The sequence below is a fragment of the Protopterus annectens genome, chromosome 8.part0, assembly GCF_019279795.1.
Source record: "Protopterus annectens isolate FY-2018-M chromosome 8.part0, PAN1.0, whole genome shotgun sequence".
Classification (NCBI taxonomy): Eukaryota; Metazoa; Chordata; order Ceratodontiformes; family Protopteridae; genus Protopterus; species Protopterus annectens.
The window spans coordinates 734840855-734865188 of record NC_056741.1 but is presented as its reverse complement, the minus strand read 5'-3'; the positions used below and the strand labels follow the sequence as shown (position 1 = coordinate 734865188).

The following is a 24334-nucleotide window of genomic DNA, read 5'->3' as shown; positions in this document are numbered from 1 at the left end:
TGTGCCACCACTATGTTAGAGATCTAGCAGACATTAGGAAAGCATCCTGAAATTTTGATGCAACATACACAAACAAATTTAAAATATATACAACCATAGAAAATAACCAGAAGACTCCTATGGAATGAAGCACCCCTCCCTAAACACAGAATCTGCTGTCACTTCAGTAACTGATATTTTCCAGTAACCATGCAACTGGTGAACTCTGCATCCAATATCCCACAGGTTCCTCATCACTCTTCAGTAAGTATCTGTTCTCTTTAATTATTTTTCAAGACTGCCTTTCACATAATTAATAATTTTTAGTAAAATAAAATGTCAAGCACCATTCATTTATACCAAGACTCATTTTTCTATCCATTACAGATCCCACTGGTAACTCCTGTCACAATGAAATGGTTTCTAGCATGCTGTTCTAACCACTACCCTGCAACCCTCTCCTCATTTGATACCCATCATCATAAATTCTTTCCAACAATACTTTGTTATGAAGGAAAAATTAGGAAAAGTCAGACCAAGTTAGAATAAACACCGCACCCTATGAAAAAGAAGTAGGCACACCGTGCATTTGCTTAGCAAAAATGCGAATCCAGGGTTTGCACTGATGTAGTCCTAGTATCTTAAATATATATTACCCCAAGAGCAGAACACTGCTATATTATAGTGGGTTGGCTGTCAGAACAGGCCGCAGATCTACAGCCAACAAGCTGTGCTGTTGGAAAGGTAGTCATGGCCACATCTGCTCTAAATTCACTGATTAAAAACAACTTTGTGGAAAAACTGGAGCACACTGTGATAATGGCAGGTGATGGACACATATAGGTTCATAGGTTCATACTAGGCTATCTGCCCTAGGGCATTTATAAGCCTATCCAGAGTGTGTATGGCTTTCACCACCCATTTTAAATTAATTTTGCTATGCCCTTTTTCGAGGTTAGTATACTGTGCCTCTGTCTAACAGTGACACAGAAGTGATACCCGGGGTAAACCTATGATCTCCCATCCACTCATCAAGATTCCTCTTGAAGAGAGTCAATGAGGGACTCTGCCTAACCTGGACTGGGATTTTATTCCAGAGTGAAGGGAGCCTCTGGGTTATGAATCTGTCCCTCCAGCATGTCCTATTTATTTCAGAGCTGAGGTTCAAGTCCCTCGAGCGCATAGCTCGATGGTATAGGGTGAACACATTCATATATAACATATTAGAAGACCACAACACGTGAACACTAAACCTTTGTGACAAATTGCAATGTTTATGACTGAAATGGCAAATAATATAGTGTTAAGACACTATAACACAAAAGTCATCTGCTTCAGTATGGAATTATTTACCAGAAAGGTTCTCCAGATCTTTGTGGCATTTTTAGATACTGTTTAAAAATCACAGTAATCCAAAAGAACTTAGCAAAACAGACTGTATGATTTAAACATTCCATCCGAACCATGCAGAGCAGATTGCACTTACTGTATGACTTATACATTTTTTTTTATTAATTAAGTAGCCAAGAAAGCACATTAGATACAAGTATATCATTTTAGTGGTGACCCAGAAGCACTGTTTGGGTTAAGTTACTTGCTCAGAGTAATAAAGTCTGCAAATGAAAACTGAGGGATTCATACTCTGGGCTAAGGTATTAAGTACAATGGCTCAAATTTACTCATCTGTGACTTGATTTGATTCAGAATCGTCTGACTTAATTCTCATAATTCAGCAATACCAAAGGATCAAAGTAAAACAGAACTGAATATTGTGACCTTATTCATCCTCACTACTATGGCTGCATGATGACCTTAAAGAGCAAGGGTCTCGCTCATTAAGAATGTCAGATGGCGAAGAATTTTGCAGACTAAAAATTGTGATCTGCCTACATTGCATTACCACTAATACGACTGGCAGTGCTTTTACCAGTCCTCAAGATTTTTTTACAGTACCAGCCTTCTAGTAGCTGACACTGAGGTGATTAAAGGATTAATATTTTTGACAATCAATTTTTTTTTTTTTTTTTTTTTACAGTTCCATAGTTTCTTAAAGTCACAGTGTAAAGGTCAAACAGACCATTTAGAATTCAGGCTCACAGAATAAATATTAGATCCTACCCAAGTCTCTACAGAATTCCTCATCAATTCAGCAGAAGAACTTTGTCTTATCTTTACTGGCAATCTATTCCATGACCTTACAATTGCATTGAGTAATACATTTTGTTCTTGTAAAGGTTCTACATTGACTGATTCAAGTAATTCCATATTTAATAACACTCATTCTGTACAAATCACCATGCCATCCTCTGCCTTATTCACTGCAACATCTGTACTCTGTATTTCAGGCAAGAACTGAGAAGTCATAGTTAAACTTATAAGCTGGCGTTTCATTTCAGAAGAACTATAAAATGCACAAACCATTTGTTTTCAGTGCAGCCTACTAGATAGAAGCAAGGCTCCCCGCGTTTTGAGCTGGTGACACAGAGAGAGAGACTGGAGATTTCTGTTGCTTTTGATAAGTGTAACAAAACAGAAACAGTGACAAAAACAGAACAAAAGACACACAAGCAGAGAAAAAGGGGAAGGAAAGGGGAAAAAGACATATCCATGTGAAAGCATGAAAAATGAAAGCAAAAACAAAAAAATATAAGGTTAGTATCCAAATAATATGCTAGGTAAACTTTTACAGCTCAAGAATATTCTTTGTGGCATTTATAAAGAACTAAAATGCAACAACATCGCACAATGTAGTCATTAATCATACTTCTTGATTTACTGGCTGAATGATCAAAAATAGGGGTCCCCCTATTCAAAGAATCTTTAGTAAGACACTACAGACAATTCCCAGCTCTTTTTAGTACTACTGTCTCCTTAGACAAGAGATTTCAGAATCTCACTCTGATGTGAGGCAAATGACATCACAAACAAAAGGAAGATGTAAGCATTGTTGTACCATGGTTTTATTGCTGTACATATTACCTTTGAATATGTCGTACTTCTAATACTTAATGGGATGACATGAAATCACATGCAGTATGTTTTGCTGTTCAAACCATAAAGGAAAGAGGATCTTATTTGATTTTTTTCATAAATTCATTTTACTGAAACCTTCTATATTTACATACAAACCATCAAAAGAAAAATAGTACAAGCATTTACAGAACCATTTTTGCAAAATAAGAAAAAAAAATACTAACATTTGCATAACCATCTTACTAAAGATGCAACAAATTATAAACAGCATTCCACATACAATCCAAGGACTAATATTACACTCAGTCAAACTGTGGCCATTTTTGCTTTGTACTGTACTCACATCCCTTCTTTTACCTTCTGTTACAGGCTAGTCATTACCTGAATAAGTTTCCTCTGTAGAATAAGTACTTATTAAAATCAAACAAGCAAAAAAAAAACTTCTTTATAGCCGTTCATCAACAGTTAACATACTTATGTTATTTATATTAACAATGTGCTAAGTAGGCTGTAGATGGCACTACCTATACTCAGCCAAAAAAAACAGTAAACCTGCTAGTCGATAAATGCAGCTCAAATTCCCCCCCTTATCATCTCCTGTAACTCCCCATGAAATACCCCCTACCATTGCTTTGCCTGTTATCACAAAGAACAGGTTGTCACCCTGCTCTCTAAAACTAGAAACATGGCATCACTGGACCCTCATGGAATCTCAGGGTGCCTATTAAATAGCTTGAATCATGACCTAGTAGAACTACTCAGATCTCTATTTACCCACAGTCTCCACACAGGCTTTGTCCCAGCAAAAGTCATCTCTCTGCACAAGGGGGGACCATCAAAGGACCCACTAAACTACCAACCCATAAGTTTGACTAACCTCATATGCAAGGCTATGGAAAGGATAATCATTGACCTGATTAACACTGACACAGGAAACCTCCAGACTCTAGACCCAACCCAGTTCAGATTCATCAAGGACAGGTCCTGCCTGCTCAATCTGGTCGACTTCTTTGAGGTCACCAAGGCCATGGATGAGTGCAAGACAGTGCATACCATCTACCTTGATCTGGCCAAGGCATTTAACACAACACCCCACTCAGGCATTATAGATAACCTCACAAAATTGGGCATAAACCACTATGTCACCAGATAGCCAAATGGCTCATGGATAGGACACATTTTACTAGAGAGGGGGAATCCACATTCAGCAGGAGGCCAGTCACCAGTGGAGTACCACAGGTCCCAGTATTAGGCCCGCTCCTATTTTGGATATACTTCTCAGATGTCAAGGCAAATGTAGATGGCCTTTGGCTGACTAAGTTTGCTGATGACTGCAACATGGGGGCAATTGTTGACTCCGCAAATGATGTCAACATCCTACAGAAAGATCAGATGCAGACAAATGACTGATGTCTGAGCCATGGCCTCAAACTAAATGCGAAGAAGTACATAATAATACCCTTTAGGAAATCAAATACCCCTGCAAATTACAACACTGATAGTACCCCCCCTAAAAGTGGACTCAGTGGTGAGAGATCTGGGTACTCAGATAGATAGTAATGTGAACTTTAGCCACCACATTTCCACGATGGTGAGGAAATCCTTCTATGTGGCCCAGCTTATAGGCAAGGGCATGGCATCTGGATCTAAAGATAATATTAACAGTCGGTACACTAATACTGATGTAATTGGACATAACGGTTCTGGAGAATCGGACAGTGTTAACAGTCAGTAGGTAGACTAAAATTTAGTGGCTAAACAGTTCAGTTTTGGACAAAATAATGTTAATGCACCACAAAATTCAGCAATGGGTGCAACGTATAATAAAAATGACAATTTTGGTTCATTAAAGGACATGATATATTTTTTTTGAGAAGAGACTTTTTAAATTGAAGATGCTGGATATGGATATAGCATATTTTAATGAATGTTGCATCTTAAAATTGTTTCACAGGGTTTACGATTGTTCAAATTCCCATTTGGTATTAATTATGATACAGAAAGCATTGATGAATTTGTTGCATTCTTTGATGATGTTGAGTTCAATCTTGTTAAAAAGACTGTATTGTTCTATGAGAAACAGAAATATATGTTAGTTCAAGAAGCTGAATCTTTGGATGGTAACATAAGACAAGATTTGATGTTTCCCCAATATACCAGTTTATATTTTAAAATTCTGGATAAGGTGGAAAGGAGATACAACAATATTTATTATAAAAAGAAACGCAAACTAGAGAAGGATATTAAACAATATAATAATAAACAGGTATATCTTATTGGGAGGGTGTTGGATACACTTCGAGGTAGTTTCAATCAGAAATTAAGTCACAGTGAAGTGGTTATGAATGCTAGTGTGGATTTTGAGGGTGATGAAAATGAACAGCAGGATTTTCCAGGGATGAAACGCTCAGAGAGATTGGTTCACAGGTATATGGAGAGTGGGGAATATGGCAGAAATTTTTACCCCAAGATGGGGAGGAAGAACAATTATAGGAATTAAGTGAACCCAGGAGTACTGTGTGTACTAATGATGGCTTTACTATTTACAATTACTCAGATAGGGTAATTACAAAGGAATACTTTAATTTATCAAAAGGGGTTAAATTTATTCCTGAAAAGAGGGGTAATTTAGTGGAGGATTTAATGGCTTTAAAATTATATATGAAAAAATTAAATCTTGACATATTTTTTTCCTCTAATGAACCAATAAATCCCCTAAGTGAGAATGTACAAAATAGAATAGGTACACCTAAAAGAAAGAGCGTATTCAATCCACCACTACATCCTGTACTGGATACATACGAAAAAGTAGTCATGGAAGATGTTTATGACATAGATCTTAATGATACCAAAATACATTGGGACCTTACTAGAAGAGAATATGCTTTGTTAATGGACCTCAGGAAGGATGATTCAATTTGGATCATGACCCCAGATAAAGGTGGGGTTATAGTTTTATACAGAGCACTTGATTATACTAATGTGATGCAGGAGATCTTATCTGATGCCACAACATATGTAGGGGTTTCAAAAAATCAGATAAATATAGCCTATTCATGTACTGATTCATTTTTAAAAGAATATCTTATTAATCAGAGAATAGATGTGGAAGACTATAATTTAATTTTTTATACAATAAAAAAACATTATTCCTGTATTCTTTGGTATCCCCAAGGTCCATAAAAATGTTGAAACTTTCCCTTTCAGGCCCATAATTGAAGCTAGCGGATCTAAGACATATCCCCATGTGGACTCTTGGGTGCAAAATGTGGTGGAGAAAACTTTCTTGGTCATTTAAAGAAAGACTTATGGAAGGAAGATCTGATTTATCTTACAGTAGATGTGAAAGATCTATTTACTGTCTTTCCCAGACAGGATGGGATGGCTTTATTTGAAGAGACCTTGTTTCGGTTTTCTGACCTTGCACATGACCAGATAACACTAATTTGTGAAAGCATGAGTCTAGTTTTAGAAAATAATTATATCTATTTCGCGGGGGAGTTCTATCAACAAATCAAGGGGGTAGCGATGGGGGCGGCTTGCGCTGCTGTGTATGCAAACCTTGTGTTATTGGGATGGGAAACCGACTATGTATTTCAATGCCCCTTTTGGCACAGAATTAGAATGTATTCTAGATTTTTGGATGATATATTTATCTTATGGGATGGACCTAGTACTGAGATTTAACTGTTTGTACAATATCTTAATAATACAACATAATTCTTAAAATTCACATATAATTTTGATGGTTCGGATATCAATTTTTCTGGATACTTATATTTTCCATGACAATAGTGGTTTTAGATCAAGGATTTTTTGAAAGGACACATTCTGTAATTCCTATTTGCATTTTCAAAGTAATCATCCTATTACCAAAAATAAGCATTGTGAAGGGGCAAGCTATCAGAGTAGCACTCATGAAGTCACACCAGGATAATGTAAAAAGTGAATTAGATAAAATTTGTTATATGATTCAAGTGAGGGGATAACCCAAAGAGTTTGTTATGGAAAGTTTAGATTAAATATATAAAAAATGGGGTACTGTCTACTAAACTGTTACAGGTGGGTTTGCTGTCATCAAATACTGATAAAATGGTAGATACTAATAAGGCTTCATATAAGAAAGGCTGCATATTGCAATATAACCATTTGACTAACAAAATCAAGAATGCTCTGAGCTCTAACTGGAATATATTTAGGGTGAATAAAGATGTTTTTGATAAGGTGGGTAAAGCACCTAAATTTTTGTATAGTACAGGAGCAAATTTTAATAAGCTCTTGGAAAACAAAACAGATGTTCCAAGTACAACAGATGCCTATACTAGGCTGTGGGGAGCCTGCAATCAATGTTCATTTATTTTTAAGGATAAATCCATCACTCTAAATAACAAAATGCACAGTAGAGTTTTTTTTTCAAAAAAGCTAACTGTAGGACAAGTAGAGTAGTTCATCTAAGTGTTTGTGCCACATGTTTTTATTTCTATGTAGGTAAGATGTAGAATATATGAGCATGTAAATGATATAAGGAATGGGAAGCAGAACAGTGCATTATATAAACACTCTCAAGCTTGTTCCAATCTTGAAAAGTTTCTACTTGGAATTGTGGAGCTCATTAAACTTGATGGCAGGGGTGGAGACTGGAAAAATACTTTAAAGAAAAAAGAAACAGAATGACAGCTTAGATTAGCTGCGATGTTTCCCCCAGATTTGAATGATGCGATTTCTACTGTGCCAAATTTACATGAAAAAGCAAGCAAAATATAGTAAATATTACAGTACCTACATAAAATTTTGGATATATATATATATATATATATATATATATATATATATATATATATATATACACATATAACAAAAGGTTTTTACATTTTATGTCAACACGGCCAAGTTGCATTTATCCTATCCAGGTTTTTTTAAACATTTAATTGGTGTGTGATGTATTTAATTAATGTTTACATTTTATTGGAGGAGATTTAATTTATGAATGGCATTTAAATTGCTTCCTTTACGGCTTTCTTGTTATTCTGATAAAGTCTCTTTTTATTGAAAAGAAAGCACTCAATAACTGTGTTAATAAAAGATTGTTTTGGATCATAGCAGCTGTGTTTGTGGTTTCTTGGACTACACATATTTTATTTATTAGTATTTGCTGGTTTTCTGATATCATTGCTGGATCTACCACTGTATTCAGCCCTCATCAGACCAATAATCGAGTATAATGCACCATTTGCCATGTACCTCACCAGGCACCTGCAATAGTTGGAGCAATCTCTGAGGTTTCTCACAAAAAAAAAAAATACAACATGTCATATGGATACTGATGAAAAGCCTTATTGCTGAACTCAATTTCCTACCGATTACTGAGGGGTGATATGTACCTAATTTACAAGGCAGTCTCTGACCCACCCCTGATGTTGCACATTTGCAAAACTAACTGCACACAGTTTACTCGCTCCAGAGATCTAAACCTGATCTCTGACATGAAAAGATCATGCTGGAGAGACAAACGTGTGCCAGAGATTGCCTCTCCTCTAGAATAGGCTTCCTATTCAAGCCCTTCCTTGACCATCTTCAAGTGTAATCTAGACCAATGGATGGGAGCTTGCCAATTCACACCTGGGGTGGCATCCATGTCCCTTAGGGACAGAGGCAGTCTGTAAAATTTGTAAAACCCTGCTTGCTGACCCTTGTTATCTCTCCCCAAGGGACAGAAAATTGGGTAAAACTGGCTAGGCTTGTAAGGGCTCTTCAACTGCTGGCATTGTAATAGTCTATGAACCTATATCAAAAAGAAACAGCTGCATTTACTGTTTGATAGATATTATAATCAAATCTGTGGCACTGAGGATTGAAGCCCTGACTACATCACAGGTCACTCAAGTGCAAATACTGACTTGGAAACCTACAGGAGCTCACTTGGTAGGATGGGGGTCGGCAGCCTTTGCTGGCTACAGCTCATCCTGGGTTGGGAGAAAGCAGCTTTAGCTCTCAACATGAATGTATAATGTGTTCACCCCATGGAACTCAAGCCTAGCTTACTGTTGTTGCTATGTCAAAGCTGCACAGTATGGTAAGGGGAATTCAGCAGGAGAAGGCACACTTCCCCTCAGAGAGTAGCATATACTAAAGTTAAGAAGAACTGCTGCTGGCAAGAGCAGGTGCCCCACCAGCAGACAGGGTGGACCAGCAAGATGCTCCACTCTCTACCACCTGACTCTTGCCATGACATTACTCCACCACTACTTCTCTCCTTTATTCCCCTTCCTTCCTAGTCCCAATTTCCTCCCTTTACTCTATCTGATTCCAACTAACCTCCTATTTCAACAAGACAGTCACTTGACTCTCTCCAGGCTCCTATACTTCTCAGTTCTGGACTCCTGCTACCTGCTGTCTTATCTTGTAACCTACTCCTAATTTCTATACTTCCTGTAGACTACAATTACAAACAGCTTGAAATGGTATACTTGCTCACTGTCAATAGTCCTAATATGTGTTTGCTGCCTTTTGTAGTTATCTGTTTCCTTACTTACTAGACTGTGTAAAGGTATCTTTTGTCTTACTTATACTGTTAATTGATAGTTTGCTAAACTTATTGTATTATACATCACTTTATCGTGTAACTTTCTTTTATATTTGTACAGTGGAGATTTTCTCCCCAAGCATCCGCTGAAAAAGAGCTACAAGCCAGTTGGACTAACTCGGTCAACAAATGTCAGATAAATAAATAATGAAGTGGAAGCGCGGACTTTGGATTGCTGGGCTGAAATTAATGGGCAGTAGGGCTACTGCCTCCCTTGGAGATTCCTAGAACCTGTTACCATGCAACAAATGAGCTGACGGAGTGCAGGCAGATGAGCTATAGGGCTTGGTCCTGCAGGTGGATATAAAAAAACACAAATATTACTTTAACTTTGTAATCCACACTTCCTTCTTGATGTCATGTTACTATTTCTCCTTTTCCACGTTCTGTTCTTTTATGTGGCTAGATGGATCTCACTGCAGCCCATCACATATCCAGGTGAATGTGTTCTTCCAACATATTTCGTCTGAAACTTTCTGGTTATCTTGCTATTTGATTTTTTTCATCATTATCTACTAATAATTACTCATTTAATTGCCATGTGGACTTTCTTAAGTAACTAAATCCAAGTTTACTGAATTATCTGACACTGTTTTGTTGCTTAATCCAGACACATTTAAGGCTGTTGGCTAATTAATGTATACAAGAAGTTCTAGTTACAGAAACCTAAAACAAACTGTACCACTCCTGCGTTTTATGCAACATTACTCTGAATTTCTTTTCACAAGCTCACATTTTTCTTCATAATGGTACACCACAGCTAGTGTTACCTACAATTTCAAAGTCACATTTAAAGGTCTCATGGAAATTCTTCTGTTATAAGCAGAAATGCATATCATGACTGCAGCCTATTTAGAACATGACTCACACTACCACCCCTTCCTCCAAATGCCATCTTGACTACAAGAACCTTTTTCTAAAGCAACCTTATAAAAAAACAGACCCCTTCAAGCCTACAAGAAATGTTTGTAGTACACTCTGTAAAAATCCAATGCATGGGTGGCAATATAAGTCAGGCCAAAACATAAGAGGTAGATAAGTGGAATCTGCAAGCCATTCAGCAAGATGATCTTTTAGGAAGTAACAGCACAGCCGGTATGTGTAGAGAGTGAGGATGCCACAAGGCTGTTTTCCAGTAAGTCTTTTAATCTCCCTACCCAATTAATCCAGTTCAGGTCATAGGAAGGCAGTGCCTGTATCAGCAAGCAGTGGCTGTAAGGCAAGAAGTCACTCCTGAATGTGGCACAAGTCCATCACAGGACATGTACATATGCGTGCACACACACACACACACACACACACACACACACACACACACACACACACACACACCCCTAGAGGAGCAATACAGTACTTCACAAACTGATTTGCTGCAGAATTATGGGATGGGAGAGAAAACAGAGGACCTTACTAAAAATGTGTAGGCACAGGAAGGATGTGTGTAGTTTGCACAGTAGGTATCCTATGCAGTAAATAACCTGGAAATCAACAGGTATGAGATAGCAATGCTAACAAGACATGTTTTTAAATCCAGAGCATAGAAAAGAAACATTATACTGTTGTTTTTAAACATCCCATGATCTCAACTGGAGACATATCACTAATAAAACTCTGACTTAGTAGACACGTGTAATGTTGACATATAGAGCTGGGATATCAGGAAGAAGCCTGTGTATCTAGAAATCATCTGGATACAATATATATGTGATCTGAAGCACTGAAAACAGAGGAAGCATCATCTAAGACTCTAATTTCAAGGGTCCTAGTTATTTTCTCAAACATCTACAAAGTGGTTGGCAAATGAAATTTGCAATCTGAAGCATATGCATAAATTGAAGTCACTTCTAAGAATGAAATATGAGGCCAGGTTTCTTTAAATCTATGATCAGACTTACAAACAGCACTTATCCATCCAAGTTACCAACATGCTGCTAATGCCAGGAAAGGTCATTACAAAATGCCACTCCCCTCCCACACAGCAGTTGAATCCATATGATTCCCTACCTTCATTTACAACTACATAGTGCCAAATCCACAATCCAAGGGTGGAGGTGCACTGCTGGTAAACTAACTTCCTTTCACTATCCTAACCATCTACCAGTTAAACTGCACTTAGTGAGTAAATGTCAGATACCACAAAGAACACACTCGTACCTCCTCAGGCAGCAGCTGTAGCAGTTTGGAGGACTTGTTTCTTATATCGAAAGACCCAGTGCAAGTCTTAAATCTGCAAGAAAGTAACTAAGGGTCTGACTGCCAAGGTGACACATATACAATATTAAGCATTCAAACGGGAGTTAGAATACTGCAACTTAAAATGCTGCAATAGGCTTCCAGAGAAAGTGCTGATTAACTATATGTTTACTGCCACACTGTTTCCCAAATAAAATGCACTGCCCAAATCATGGGTCCCACTTGTACTGCACCTCTCATCTTCCAATGAGAAAATAATGTTTTGCAGAAAAGAACAAAGTTACCACAAGAAAACTGCAGTAATTTTTTTCCTTGTATTTGTCTTTAAAATAATTGTTTTAATGGTATCTAATATTAATGGATAATCTCCACACCCAGTGTCAGGTAACCAGGTGAGATATACTGCACAGTAAGCTTGGCTTTGCCCAACTTTTGGTCTAGCACCTTCTAATGCTTCTTTAATGATGTCAAGGTAAACCAATAGAGTACGTAGTATTTTAGTGGCATCTACCTTTAAAGCATTAATTTTAACATGTACCCTCTGGCACATTGCAATGACCGCAAATATGTAGTTCTCAACAAGCCCCACCAGTTAAGGAAATAATTTGTTTGTAAGAGCTCTTAATTTACTGGCTCCTGTTTTTTTTTTTAATTATTTTATTTATTTTTGTCATGCTTATCACCAGTCAATAAACAGCCAAGCATTTCATTTTTATATTGATTTGAGCAAGGGACTCCAGGTAATCAAAGATGTTGCCTATTTTAATATGCGCTTTAAGAATAAGAGTGTATGCTTTATCTGGGGTCCTGGTACATAGTTATGCCAAATTTTAACTGGCAGAAATTTGAACCTGCACGATTGCCCATACATTTGGCAAGGGATTTAAGGACTATATTGCAAAGATGTGTAGGGAGAGCTCCCCATATCTGCATAACTAACCAGCAAGCCACTGTGCCCTTCAACAGCTGGAAATGAGTGCTGAATCTGCATATTCTACGAATAGTCTGACTCTTGAGCTTATATGTACGTGGTGGTGGATGTAACATGTTTTAGTAAGTCTCTCCAGAGCATTCTATACATGTTTACAAAAACTATAACTTTTGCAACTAACACAGTCCATTATCTATCCATCTAAATACATGTATCCCATTAAGAATCTAACGTAAATATTCTTCCACATTTTAGATCCTCATAAGCATTTTAATCCAGGTTACTACTGAAAACATATGAATCCCTTCTTATACTTCTCTAGCTTACATTTAGTAAGAACCAACAACAATATTTCTGTTATATTATGTCATAAATCTAACTTTATTACTTAGCTACGCATTTTGAGTTAATAAGGTAGTTTAAATTAGGTTGACATGATAGTTTCTAAGTCTCCTTTAATATTTTTTTCTATGACAGACACAGAAAGTGGTGCAGCGGTAGCGTTGTCACCTCACAGCAAGACAGTGTCGCGTTCGATTTTCAGCTAGAGCGTCTTCTGGGTGGAGGCATGTGTGTATGGGCATGCCTTCATTGAAGGTTGTGCATCAGGGCTGGTAACTCGGCACGTAAAAATCCACTACCACACATTAGCGGATCGGAGTTCTGCTGTGGCGACCCCTAACCGGGATAAGCCGAAAGGCACAACAACAACAGACACAGAAATATATACAATTATAGCCAGGAATATTCAAGAAGGAATGTATATTAAAAAGTTAATAAACAGGTTCAAATCACACATTAAACCAGCATGTGATGACTCAGTGTGTCATATTTGTTAGCACAACTATGTACACAACTGCTAAGCACACATGCGGAAAGGGTACACATGTATTTTGTAATGAAAGTAACATAAAGAGGCAATGACCTGTGCAACAATCTATCATAAACTGGAAAAGTACTTAACTAGAATGAGTTGTAGAGTCAGAGTACAGCTGAGTCAACAATAACACTGTGAACACAACCAGATGTATACACTCATTTCAGATATAACATATGACCGACAGCAGATAAAAAATAATTAGATTTGGACAATAATCCATAGGTGAGAGAGAGAGAAAGGAAAAGTCACTATGTTACTGTGTATGCAGTAACATGTGAGAATGACATAAGAAAGCAAATATTAGTACTATTTCCCAAGTTTGTTGTTTGTTTACCCAGCTATAACAAAAATCAGAAATGCCTCTTAGCTATTTGCCTGTGTTTTGGTGGCAAATTAAAGGTTAAGTAATTAATTACTTAATAATATGTGTCATGATACAGGGGCTTTGTGGACACCTCTTGCATTTAAAAGCACCCTCTTTGTGGGGATGCGTTATTACTTGCCATGGCATCTCTTTCCATACCTCTCAACCTTTTAATGCAAGAAATATGCACAAAGCCTAAAATAATGGGGGGACAAAGAATCAAAAATAGGAACAGATTTTAAATATTGCTTTTATAAACTTAGAAAGCTGATAGAATAACAGGATTTGTGTTAGCATGCTTTTTCTGAAGGAAATGAAGTCTGAAACACAAATATATGTCATTATTTAATGACTTCAATACTTTGTGATTTGCCAGAAAACCACAGAGTAACAGACCAAATATTTGAGGCAAAAGTCTGGACATTCTGCAAAGACATGTACAATTGAGAGGTATGTCTCTTTCTAAAATGGTTTTAAATTAATATTTATTTTATAAACAATTATGGGAGTAAATCCTATGTGCACAATAAATCTCTTTCATGAACTACCATGACCTTATTTTCTTTTATTACTTTCATCAATTCATAACTGGTGTATGAATATGTAATGACCATTGCATACTCAAACCCATTTTGGTCAATGTTTTTCCTTTCTGAGATTGTTTTATATGAATTACCCACCAAAGGCACATGAACACCTTTACATCGCTTTAAAAATATTTCTCTAGAACAGATAAAATAAAATCTTCTGGGTAACCTCTTAAATAATTCATTTCCTGTAAAAATAAATCTCCCCTTGATGCCATCCTAGCAATATGGACCATCTAGCCCTTAACTAATCTTCTCTACTGGTGTGTAGGATGTTGACTTTCAAAATACAAATAAGAATTTGAAAATGTTTTCTTTCGAAGTATGTTAGAAATAAATTCATGTTTCTCAACATCCTTTATCAGTTCTATATCTGATTAGTTAATCCTCTCACATGCATAAGTACATTTTAAAAATAAGGAATTTCATTAACATGAGACAAATTGTTTTAACCTAATGGTGGTACTGACCAGAGAATCAATGTGTCGTCAAGAAATTTAAACTTTTTGCAATATAAGACATATACCCAGAATTAAAAATGAATTCCCTTTCCCAGTGGTATATAACAATGTTAGCAAAAATTGGGGCACAACCGGCCCCCATTGCTACACCTGTTTGAGCAAAATATTCTCCTTTAAAGAGAATGTAATTGCAGGATAACACTCTTCCCATCAATTCTACCATTATTTTTATCATCCTGTTGGTCAATAAATTGCAATTGACCAATACATTTCTAAACCATTCCAACCCCCAAATATGTGGGATTACTGAAAATAAATCAATCATGTCAATAGTCAATAAAATCAATTGATCAGAACAAAAGCTGCATTAGGGATTCCAACAAGTGCCAAGAATCTTTCATGAGATGTTCATGCATTGAACCAAACTTTTTTAATGTATAATCAATGAACTTTGCCAAAGATTCAGTTTTAGAACCCCTAGCATCGACAATGGGTGTTAGGGGTTGTACATATCCTTGTGTATTTTTGGTATCCCAAAAATAGCTGATGTGTGGGGATAATCTACATATAAAAATTCTTACTCATTTTTAGAGATATCAGCTTGAAGTAACAGTTCATTTAAGTATAAATCAATATTTCAATATTTATATAAGAAATGTTCATTTCATTAACCAAAGATACACAGTACATATCATTCAAAATCACAGTATGCATCTTGTTACAATAAATGATGTTGTCCATTAAAACAATCCCACCACCCTTGTCAGGTTTCATGGCCTGTATATTCTCATTCTTAACTTTCTTCTGTGGTTATATTACCCTCCTTATTTGTTTTCCCTTTTAAAATATTCCTAAAACCATTCTTGCATACCTGCTCAAACAGTTGAAGTGTTTTATGCAATGGAGGGTTAAAAAGACTTTTCCTTCTTAACCCATACTTGTTTAAATCAACCCTAGGTGTTTCCTTAAAATATAAGCAAAATTATTTTTTCTAATAAATAACTAATTCTATAACTGAATTGTGTACCTCATTCCTAGATGAGAGAATGAAATTCAAACCTTTTTTGAACAAATTAAAGTGCACATCTAGCATACTTAAATGGCAGAAATTATAGATTGTAACATTCCCCCTGAGTTATAACAGTACCTTGTGCAGTGTTCTCAATCTTCGGGCATAATGAAAACATAACAGAACAGGAATTACAAAGCCAAATGACAGAATTAAATGAGTGTTAGGGGATTTGTATTCAAGTTATCGGAGAAACCAAGGATGATTTTTGGAACTTATCATTTGCCCGGAAATTGACAATACTGAACAAGGTAATGTTATAACTAGAGGGGGGATTTTACATATACAATTTCAGCCATTTAAGTATACTGGATGACACTGTAATTTGTTCAAAAAAGGTTTGAATTTTGTTCCCTCATCTAGGAATGGAGTAGACAAATCAATTATAGAATTAAAGTTATTTATTAGAAAAAATAATTTTGCTTATATTTTTTAAGGAAACACCTGGAGTTCATTTAAACAAATATTGGTTAAGGAGGAAAATTCTTTTAACCCCCTGTTTCATAAAACTCTCCAGCTGTATGAGCAGGTATGAGAGAATAGTTTTATGAATGTTTTAAAAGGGAAAACAAACAAGAAGGAGAGTAATATAACCACAGATTAAACTCAACTTTTTAAAAACCTTAAAAATGAGAAAATACAGTTCATAAAACCTGACAAGGGTGGGGGAGCTTGTTTTAATGTACAACATTGATAATTGTAACAGGATGCATAATGTGATTTTGAATAACAGCTACTGTGCATCTTCGGTTAACAAAATGAACATTTCTTATAGAAATATTGACTTACATTTAAATGAACTGTTCTTCAAGATGATATCTCTAAAAATGAGTATGAATTTTTATATGTAGAATACCCCTGCACACCAACTATTTTCAGGATACCAAAAATATACAAGGATATGTACAGTACAACCCCCATTAAGACCCACTGTTGATGCTAGGGGTTTTAAAACCGAACCTTTGGCAAAGTTTATGGATTATAAATTTTAAAATTTTGGTTCAATGCATGAACATCTCATTAAAATTATTGGCACTTGTTGGAATCCCTTACACAGAATTTGTATTCAGATCAATTGATTTTAGTGACTATGGACTTATTTTTAGTAATCCCAAATATTTTGGGGTTGAAATGGTTTAGAAATGTATTGTTCGAGTGTAATCTCTTGACCAACAGGATGATAGAAATAATGGTAGAATTGATGGGAAGAGTTGTATCCTGCAATTACATTCTCTTTGAAGGAGAATACTTTGCTCAAATAACAGGTGTAGCAATGGGGGCCAGTTGTGCCCCAATTTTTGCCAAAATTATATACCTCTGGGAAAGGAAATTCATTTTTAATTCTGAGTATATGCCTTATATTTCAAAATATTTTTGATTTCTTGATGACATATTGATTCTCTGGTCAGGTACTATTGACAGGTTAAAACAATTTGTCTCATGTTAATGAAACTTCCTATTTTTAAAAATGTACTTATTATTCATTTGAGAGCATTAACTATTTACATGTATGACTGATAAAGGATGTTGAGAAACATGAGTCTATTTCTAACATACCTCGAAAGATAAAATTTTTGAATTATTTGCATTTCAACGGGCTACATCTTACACACCAGAAGAAATGATTAGTTATGAGCCAGATGGTCCATATCACTAGGATGGCATCAAGGGAAGATTTATTTTTTTTACAGAAAATTAATTATTTAATACAATTATTTTCGGAAAGTCGGTACCCACAAGATTTTATTTTACCTATTCTAGAAGAAATACTATTAAAGCAATGTAAAGTTGTATACATGTCGTTGTTGGGTAATTCTTGTAAAATAACCTCAGAAAGGAAAAACATTGACCAATTGGGTGTGAAAATGCAATGGTCATTATATTTTCAGACAACAGTTATGAATTGATGAAAGTAATAAAAGAAAATTGGGTCATTGTAGCTTGTGATATAGATTTTATGGGCCACATTGGATTTACCCTCAGATTTGTTTATAAAAGAAATATTAAAATCAAGTTGGAGGTTGCAGGAGCAAAACAGGTCCAAAAAATGAAGAGTATCTCAAAACCAACTATGTAAAAAGAATGAATATTTATTTGAAGATGAGCGCTTTCACTGTTAACACAGCTTCTTCAGATCTAAGTTAAAATAAACAAAAACTTAAAATGATTCTTTTATATGATCACCTCTGGTGGTCAAACAAGTAATTACAATGAAGAAAACATAAACTGATTCTTTTGTATGATCACCTGTAGTGGTCAAACAAGTAGTTACAATGAGGATACATATAATGAATGAATAACAGGTTGGATATACATCATAAAATCACAAATCACATAGATGTTAGGTGCTCAAACAATGCCTGTCCTGAAAATACAGAAAATCCAAGTCAACTACATTTGAAATGACATGAAACATATGTAAAACCTACATGAGAAATATCATGAATAAAAGTGAGTGTTGAAGGGGGGGGAGCTAAATTCTCTAGTGGTCAAACAAGTAATTACAATGAAAAAAACATGAATTGGTTCTATTGTATGATCACCTCTAGTGGTCAAGCAAATAAATGCAATAAGAATGCATGTAATGAATAACCAGTTGAATATACAAAATACATGTCCTGAAATCACAAATCAAGTGAACATTAAATGCTCAAGCGATGGCTATCCTAAGGATACAAAAAGTCCTAATCAACCACATTTCCAAATGGAATGACATGAAAAATATCAAAACTATGTGAGAGATGTCATGAGTGAAAGTGAGTATTGAAAGGGGGGGGGGAGAAAAAGAATGAATAACCAGTTGAATATACAAAATACATGTCCTGAAATCACAAATCAAGTGAACATTAAATGCTCAAGCAATGGCTATCCTAAGGATACAAAAAGTCCTAATAAACTACATTTCCAAATGGAATGACATGAAAAATATCAAAACTATGTGAGAGATGTCATGAGTGAAAGTGAGTATTGAAAGGGGGGGGGAGAAAAATGAGGTAAAAAACTGGTACAGATGTCACTAGAGAAAGCAGATACAATCTATTTAATATTCCTACATGTTCTTAGTCTCGGTTTTATCGAGGCTCTATCATTGAGGCCAGATCCTTTATCTGCCCTAAGCCGAACTATCCAGTCACATTCCTTGTTCTCTGTATGCATCTTAATATCACCGCCTCTTATTGCTGGAACTATAGTTTCAAGTACTCTAAAACAAAAACAGTGTGATCTTCCTGCAAGATTGACGTGTTTCGCTAGGGCATTATAAGGTGAACCCTTCCTTATGTGATAGATGTGTTCCCTCATTCTGTCCCTTAATGACCGGTTGGTTTTCCCAACGTAAAAGTGGGAACAGATCTGACAGGTGGCCAAATATACCACATTAGTGGTCATGCAGTCAACCTCCACATTTATTTCATAGGTGACAAGCATATCAGGATGTAAAAAGTTGCTGTCTTCATTAATAAATTGACAGAAGTTGCATCTACCACACGGTTTAGTATGTCCTGCTACTTTGTTTACTGTTCCATACTTAGGGTAGCATAGCATCTTTTTAAGATTGTTCTTATTCTTGTACAAAAAAGCTGGGAGTTTCACCAACTATGACTCTTAATTTAGGATCAACATGCATGATGGACCAGTATTTATTGATGATATCCCTAATCTCATTATTATCTGATGAATAATATGTTGAAAACTTAACATGAGATGACACGTGCTCCCTATTCACCTGGGTGTTGGAACTGTGATGTCCAAAATATGGTGTAGCTACAGTGTTACGTAGTCCTAAGGCTCGTTCCAGAGAAGGATCAATTTCATTAATATTGTATCCTCTCTGCAAATGTCTACTTTTAAGGTCCCCTAGTTCAGATACAAAGCCTGCCTCCAAAGGATTTAGCCTTGACGCTCTAATGGCCTGACCTACCATAACATTCCTGAATACAAAAGGAGGGTTCATGCTCGATCTCATGAGCAGGGTGTTGACATGACATGGTTTCCTGTACACTCCTGTATTAATAAGACCATTTGGAAGTTTTTCAACATACAAGTCCAGGAATTCAATTCTGTTATATGAAAACTGCATTGTAAATTTGAGACAATCAATTAGATTACTCATGATAGTGTGCATCAATTGAAGTTGTTCTAAAGTGCCATTCCATATCACAAACACATCGTCGACAAAACGTCGATAGAACTTAACGTGTTCTTTAAATAATGTCTCACAAAACAAGATATGCTGTTCCCAATATGCAAGGAACATGTTGGCGTAGCTATTAGCACAAGAAGTGCCCATAGCTACGCCATCTACCTGTTTGTATATGATGTCATTGAAAACAAAAAAAAATTGTTTTCTAATACTAGTTCCAGGAAGTGTACCAATAAATCAATCTTCACCATGTCAGCAGGCGCCGAAATTACACAAGAATGCCAGTGACCCACCCATGAGACCAATTGTTTCTGGCCGTGGATGGGTCACTGAGCATATCTCTGTATACATAGAGAAACATCTGAGGCAAGTACTGAACAAGAACAAGTTTGTATTAAGGGACTCCAAACAGTTCTTAATAGAACTATATGATTCCTTTAACTGTAATGGCATTACTGATGAATATATGTTCGTGACCCTTGATATACAATCACTCTTTACGGTCATTCCGAACACCTTAGGACTTACGTTTATTTCTGAATATCTTAAGGAACATAGTGAGTATGACATGGTGAAGATTGATTTATTGGTACACTTCCTGGAACTAGTATTAGAAAACAATTTTTTTGTTTTCAATGACATCATATACAAACAGGTAGATGGCGTAGCTATGGGCACTTCTTGTGCCAATAGCTACGCCAACATGTTCCTTGCATATTGGGAACAGCATATCTTGTTTTGTGAGACATTATTTAAAGAACACGTTAAGTTCTATCGACGTTTTGTCGACGATGTGTTTGTGATATGGAATGGCACTTTAGAACAACTTCAATTGATGCACACTATCATGAATAATCTAATTGATTGTCTCAAATTTACAATGCAGTTTTCATATAACAGAATTTAATTCCTGGACTTGTATGTTGAAAAACTTCCAAATGGTCTTAATAATACAGGAGTGTACAGGAAACCATGTCATGTCAACACCCTGCTCATGAGATCGAGCATGCACCCTCCTTTTGTATTCAGGAATGTTATGGTAGGTCAGGCCATTAGAGCGTCAAGGCTAAATCCTTTGGAGGCAGGCTTTGTATCTGAATTAGGGGACCTTAAAAGTAGACTTTTGCAGAGAGGATACAATATTAATGAAATTGATCCTTCTCTGGAACGAGCCTTAGGACTACGTAACACTGTAGCTACACCATATTTTGGACATCACAGTTCCAACACCCAGGTGAATAGGGAGCACATGTCATCTCATGTTAAGTTTTCAACATATTATTCATCAGATAATAATGAGATTAGGGATATCATCAATAAATACTGGTCCATCATGCATGTTGATCCTAAATTAAGAGTCATAGTTGGTGAAACTCCCAGCTTTTTGTACAAGAATAAGAACAATCTTAAAAAGATGCTATGCTACCCTAAGTATGGAACAGTAAACAAAGTAGCAGGACATACTAAACCGTGTAGTAGATGCAACTTCTGTCAATTTATTAATGAAGACAGCAACTTTTTACATCCTGATACGCTTGTCACCTATGAAATAAATGTGGAGGCTGACTGCATGACCACTAATGTGGTATATTTGGCCACCTGTCAGATCTGTTCCCACTTTTACATTGGGAAAACCAACCGGTCATTAAGGGACAGAATGAGGGAACACATCTATCACATAAGGAAGGGTTCACCTTATAATGCCCTAGCGAAACACGTCAATCTTGCAGGAAGATCGCACTGTTTTTGTTTTAGAGTACTTGAAACTATAGTTCCAGCAATAAGAGGCAGTGATATTAAGACGCATACAGAGAACAAGGAATGTGACTGGATAGTTCGGCTTAGGGCAGATAAAGGATCTGGCCTCAATGATAGAGCCTTGATAAAACCGAGACTAAGAACACGTAGGAATATTAAATAGATTGTATCTGCTTTCTCTAGTGATATCTGTACCAGTTTTTTACCTCATCCCCCCCCCCCTTTCAATACTCACTTTCACTCATGACATCTCTCACATAGTTTCAATATTTTTCATGTCATTCCATTTGGAAATGTAGTTGATTAGGACTTTTTGTATCCTTAGGATAGCCATTGCTTGAGCATTTAATGTTCACTTGATTTGTGATTTCAGGACATGTATCTTGTATATTCAACTGGGTATTCATTCTTTTTTCCCCCCCCCCCCTTTCAATACTCACTTTCATTCATGACATCTCTCACATAGTTTCGATATTTTTCATGTCATTCCATTTGGAAATGTGGTTGATTAGGACTTTTTGTATCCTTAGGATAGCCATTGCTTGAGCATTTAATGTTCACTTGATTTGTGATTTCAGGACATGTATTTTGTATATTCAACTGGTTATTCATTACATGCATTCTTATTGCATTTATTTGCTTGACCACTAGAGGTGATCATACAATAGAACCAATTCATGTTTTTTTTCATTGTAATTACTTGTTTGACCACTAGAGAATTTAGCTCCCCCCCCCCCTTCAACACTCACTTTTATTCATGATATTTCTCATATAGGTTTTACATATGTTTCATGTCATTTCAAATGTAGTTGACTGGGATTTTCTGTATTTTCAGGACAGGCATTGTTTGAGCACCTAACATCTATGTGATTTGTGATTTTATGATGTATATCCAACCTGTTATTCATTCATTATATGTATCCTCATTGTAACTACTTGTTTGACCACTAGAGGTGATCATACAAAAGAATCAGTTTATGTTTTCTTCATTGTAATTACTTGTTTGACCACCAGAGGTGATCATATAAAAGAATCATTTTAAGTTTTTATTTATTTTAACTTAGATCTGAAGAAGCTGTGTTAACAGTGAAAGCGCTCATCTTCAAATAAATATTCATTCTTTTTACATAGTTGGTTTTGAGATACTCTTCATTTTTTGGACCTGTTTTGCTCCTGCAACCTCCAACTTGATTTTACTTTTAAGTGCTCTTTAAACTGGGTGACAGGTAGCATTCATCTGGTGTATTCAGTGGTGTGCTGTTTCAAGTTTACTTATAAAAGAAATATTAATTTAAAAAACATTTTAGAAAGAGACACAGTGGCAAATATTAATGTTAACATGTCCAAAGAATGGGTATTTTTAAATGCGAGAGGTGTCCACAAAGTGCCTATATCATGAACGTTGACACATATTTAGAAAATCTCACATATAGAATTAAAAGTAAAAAATATTATAATTGCATCTCCATACAGATGGTGCATCTTGCAGAGTGTCAAAGATGTTCAAGTTATTACATTGGTAAAACTAATACGGCTCTACAAAATAGAATATATGAGCACAGTTGTGAAATTAATAGGAAAGCAATGACGAATGCTATAGCAAAACATTCTAGTATTTGTAATAATTTTAATAGATTTAAATTTTTGGTTCTTGAGAAAATTAAAGTTGATCCAAGAAGGTGCCCTTGGAAAGATTTCCTGGAGGAAAAAGAATTAAGTTGGCAACTGTGGCTGATATCTGTGACGTTCCCGGGTTTAAACGAAACACTTAGCATTAAAAGTGCAATGGAGAGAATATGTAATAAGGTTTTGTTTTAGGCGGAGTGCTTTTTAAAGTGCATCAACAAATGGTTGAGTTTTACCAGTTCTTATTTAATTGGAGGTTTTATAAAACATGTTTGGATGAATTTGCATTTTTTTTTGGATATAGTCATGATAGGATGAAATTGCTTAACGTATACACTAATAAATTACTGTAGTGAGCTAACAAGTGTTGTGGATGATTTACCATTACTGCGGTTTATTTCCTTAGTGGTATTTTATACCATAAATCATACAATAGCCTCTGTCTGCTGGCAGGGCTGAGGCTAAGTTGCCTCTTAAATGCCTCAGCTATGGAAAATTATAAATTAAATCTTGTACCATAACAAAAACTCTACCAAAGAACAATACTTGCTGTTATCACCTGTAGGTCTTACATTCAGTAATGCTTCATTTGCTACTTAGTGGTAAACCACAAGTGTTTGAAACCAGCCCATTAAGTATTTCCTTGTTAGTCAGGGCAAAGAGCAGCCATGGCAATTCCTTATATCTTATGGAAGAAAGTCTCATCAAAAACTTTCTATACAAACAAAAGGCCATAAATTTAATAATGTACACTTTGCAAGGATCATTCAGAAAAAAAAAATGTCCCCA

General features: G+C 35.9%; 1 protein-coding gene across 4 annotated transcripts in view; it reads right to left on the bottom strand.

Annotated features, from left to right (window-relative positions):
- The window catches only part of LOC122809006 (membrane-associated guanylate kinase, WW and PDZ domain-containing protein 3-like), a 1354602-nt gene that overhangs the window by 113721 nt on the left and 1216547 nt on the right, over nt 1–24334 (bottom strand). Inside the window, exon 15 of one of the 4 annotated variants that reach the window (XM_044080193.1) lies at nt 2398–2488. The exons of 2 other annotated variants lie outside the window; for them this stretch is intronic. In XM_044080193.1, the coding sequence (XP_043936128.1) occupies nt 2398–2488 (91 nt within the window). The remainder of the gene's footprint in view (nt 1–2397; nt 2489–24334) is intronic. One more of the 4 variants, XM_044080194.1, reaches the window with a different exon arrangement.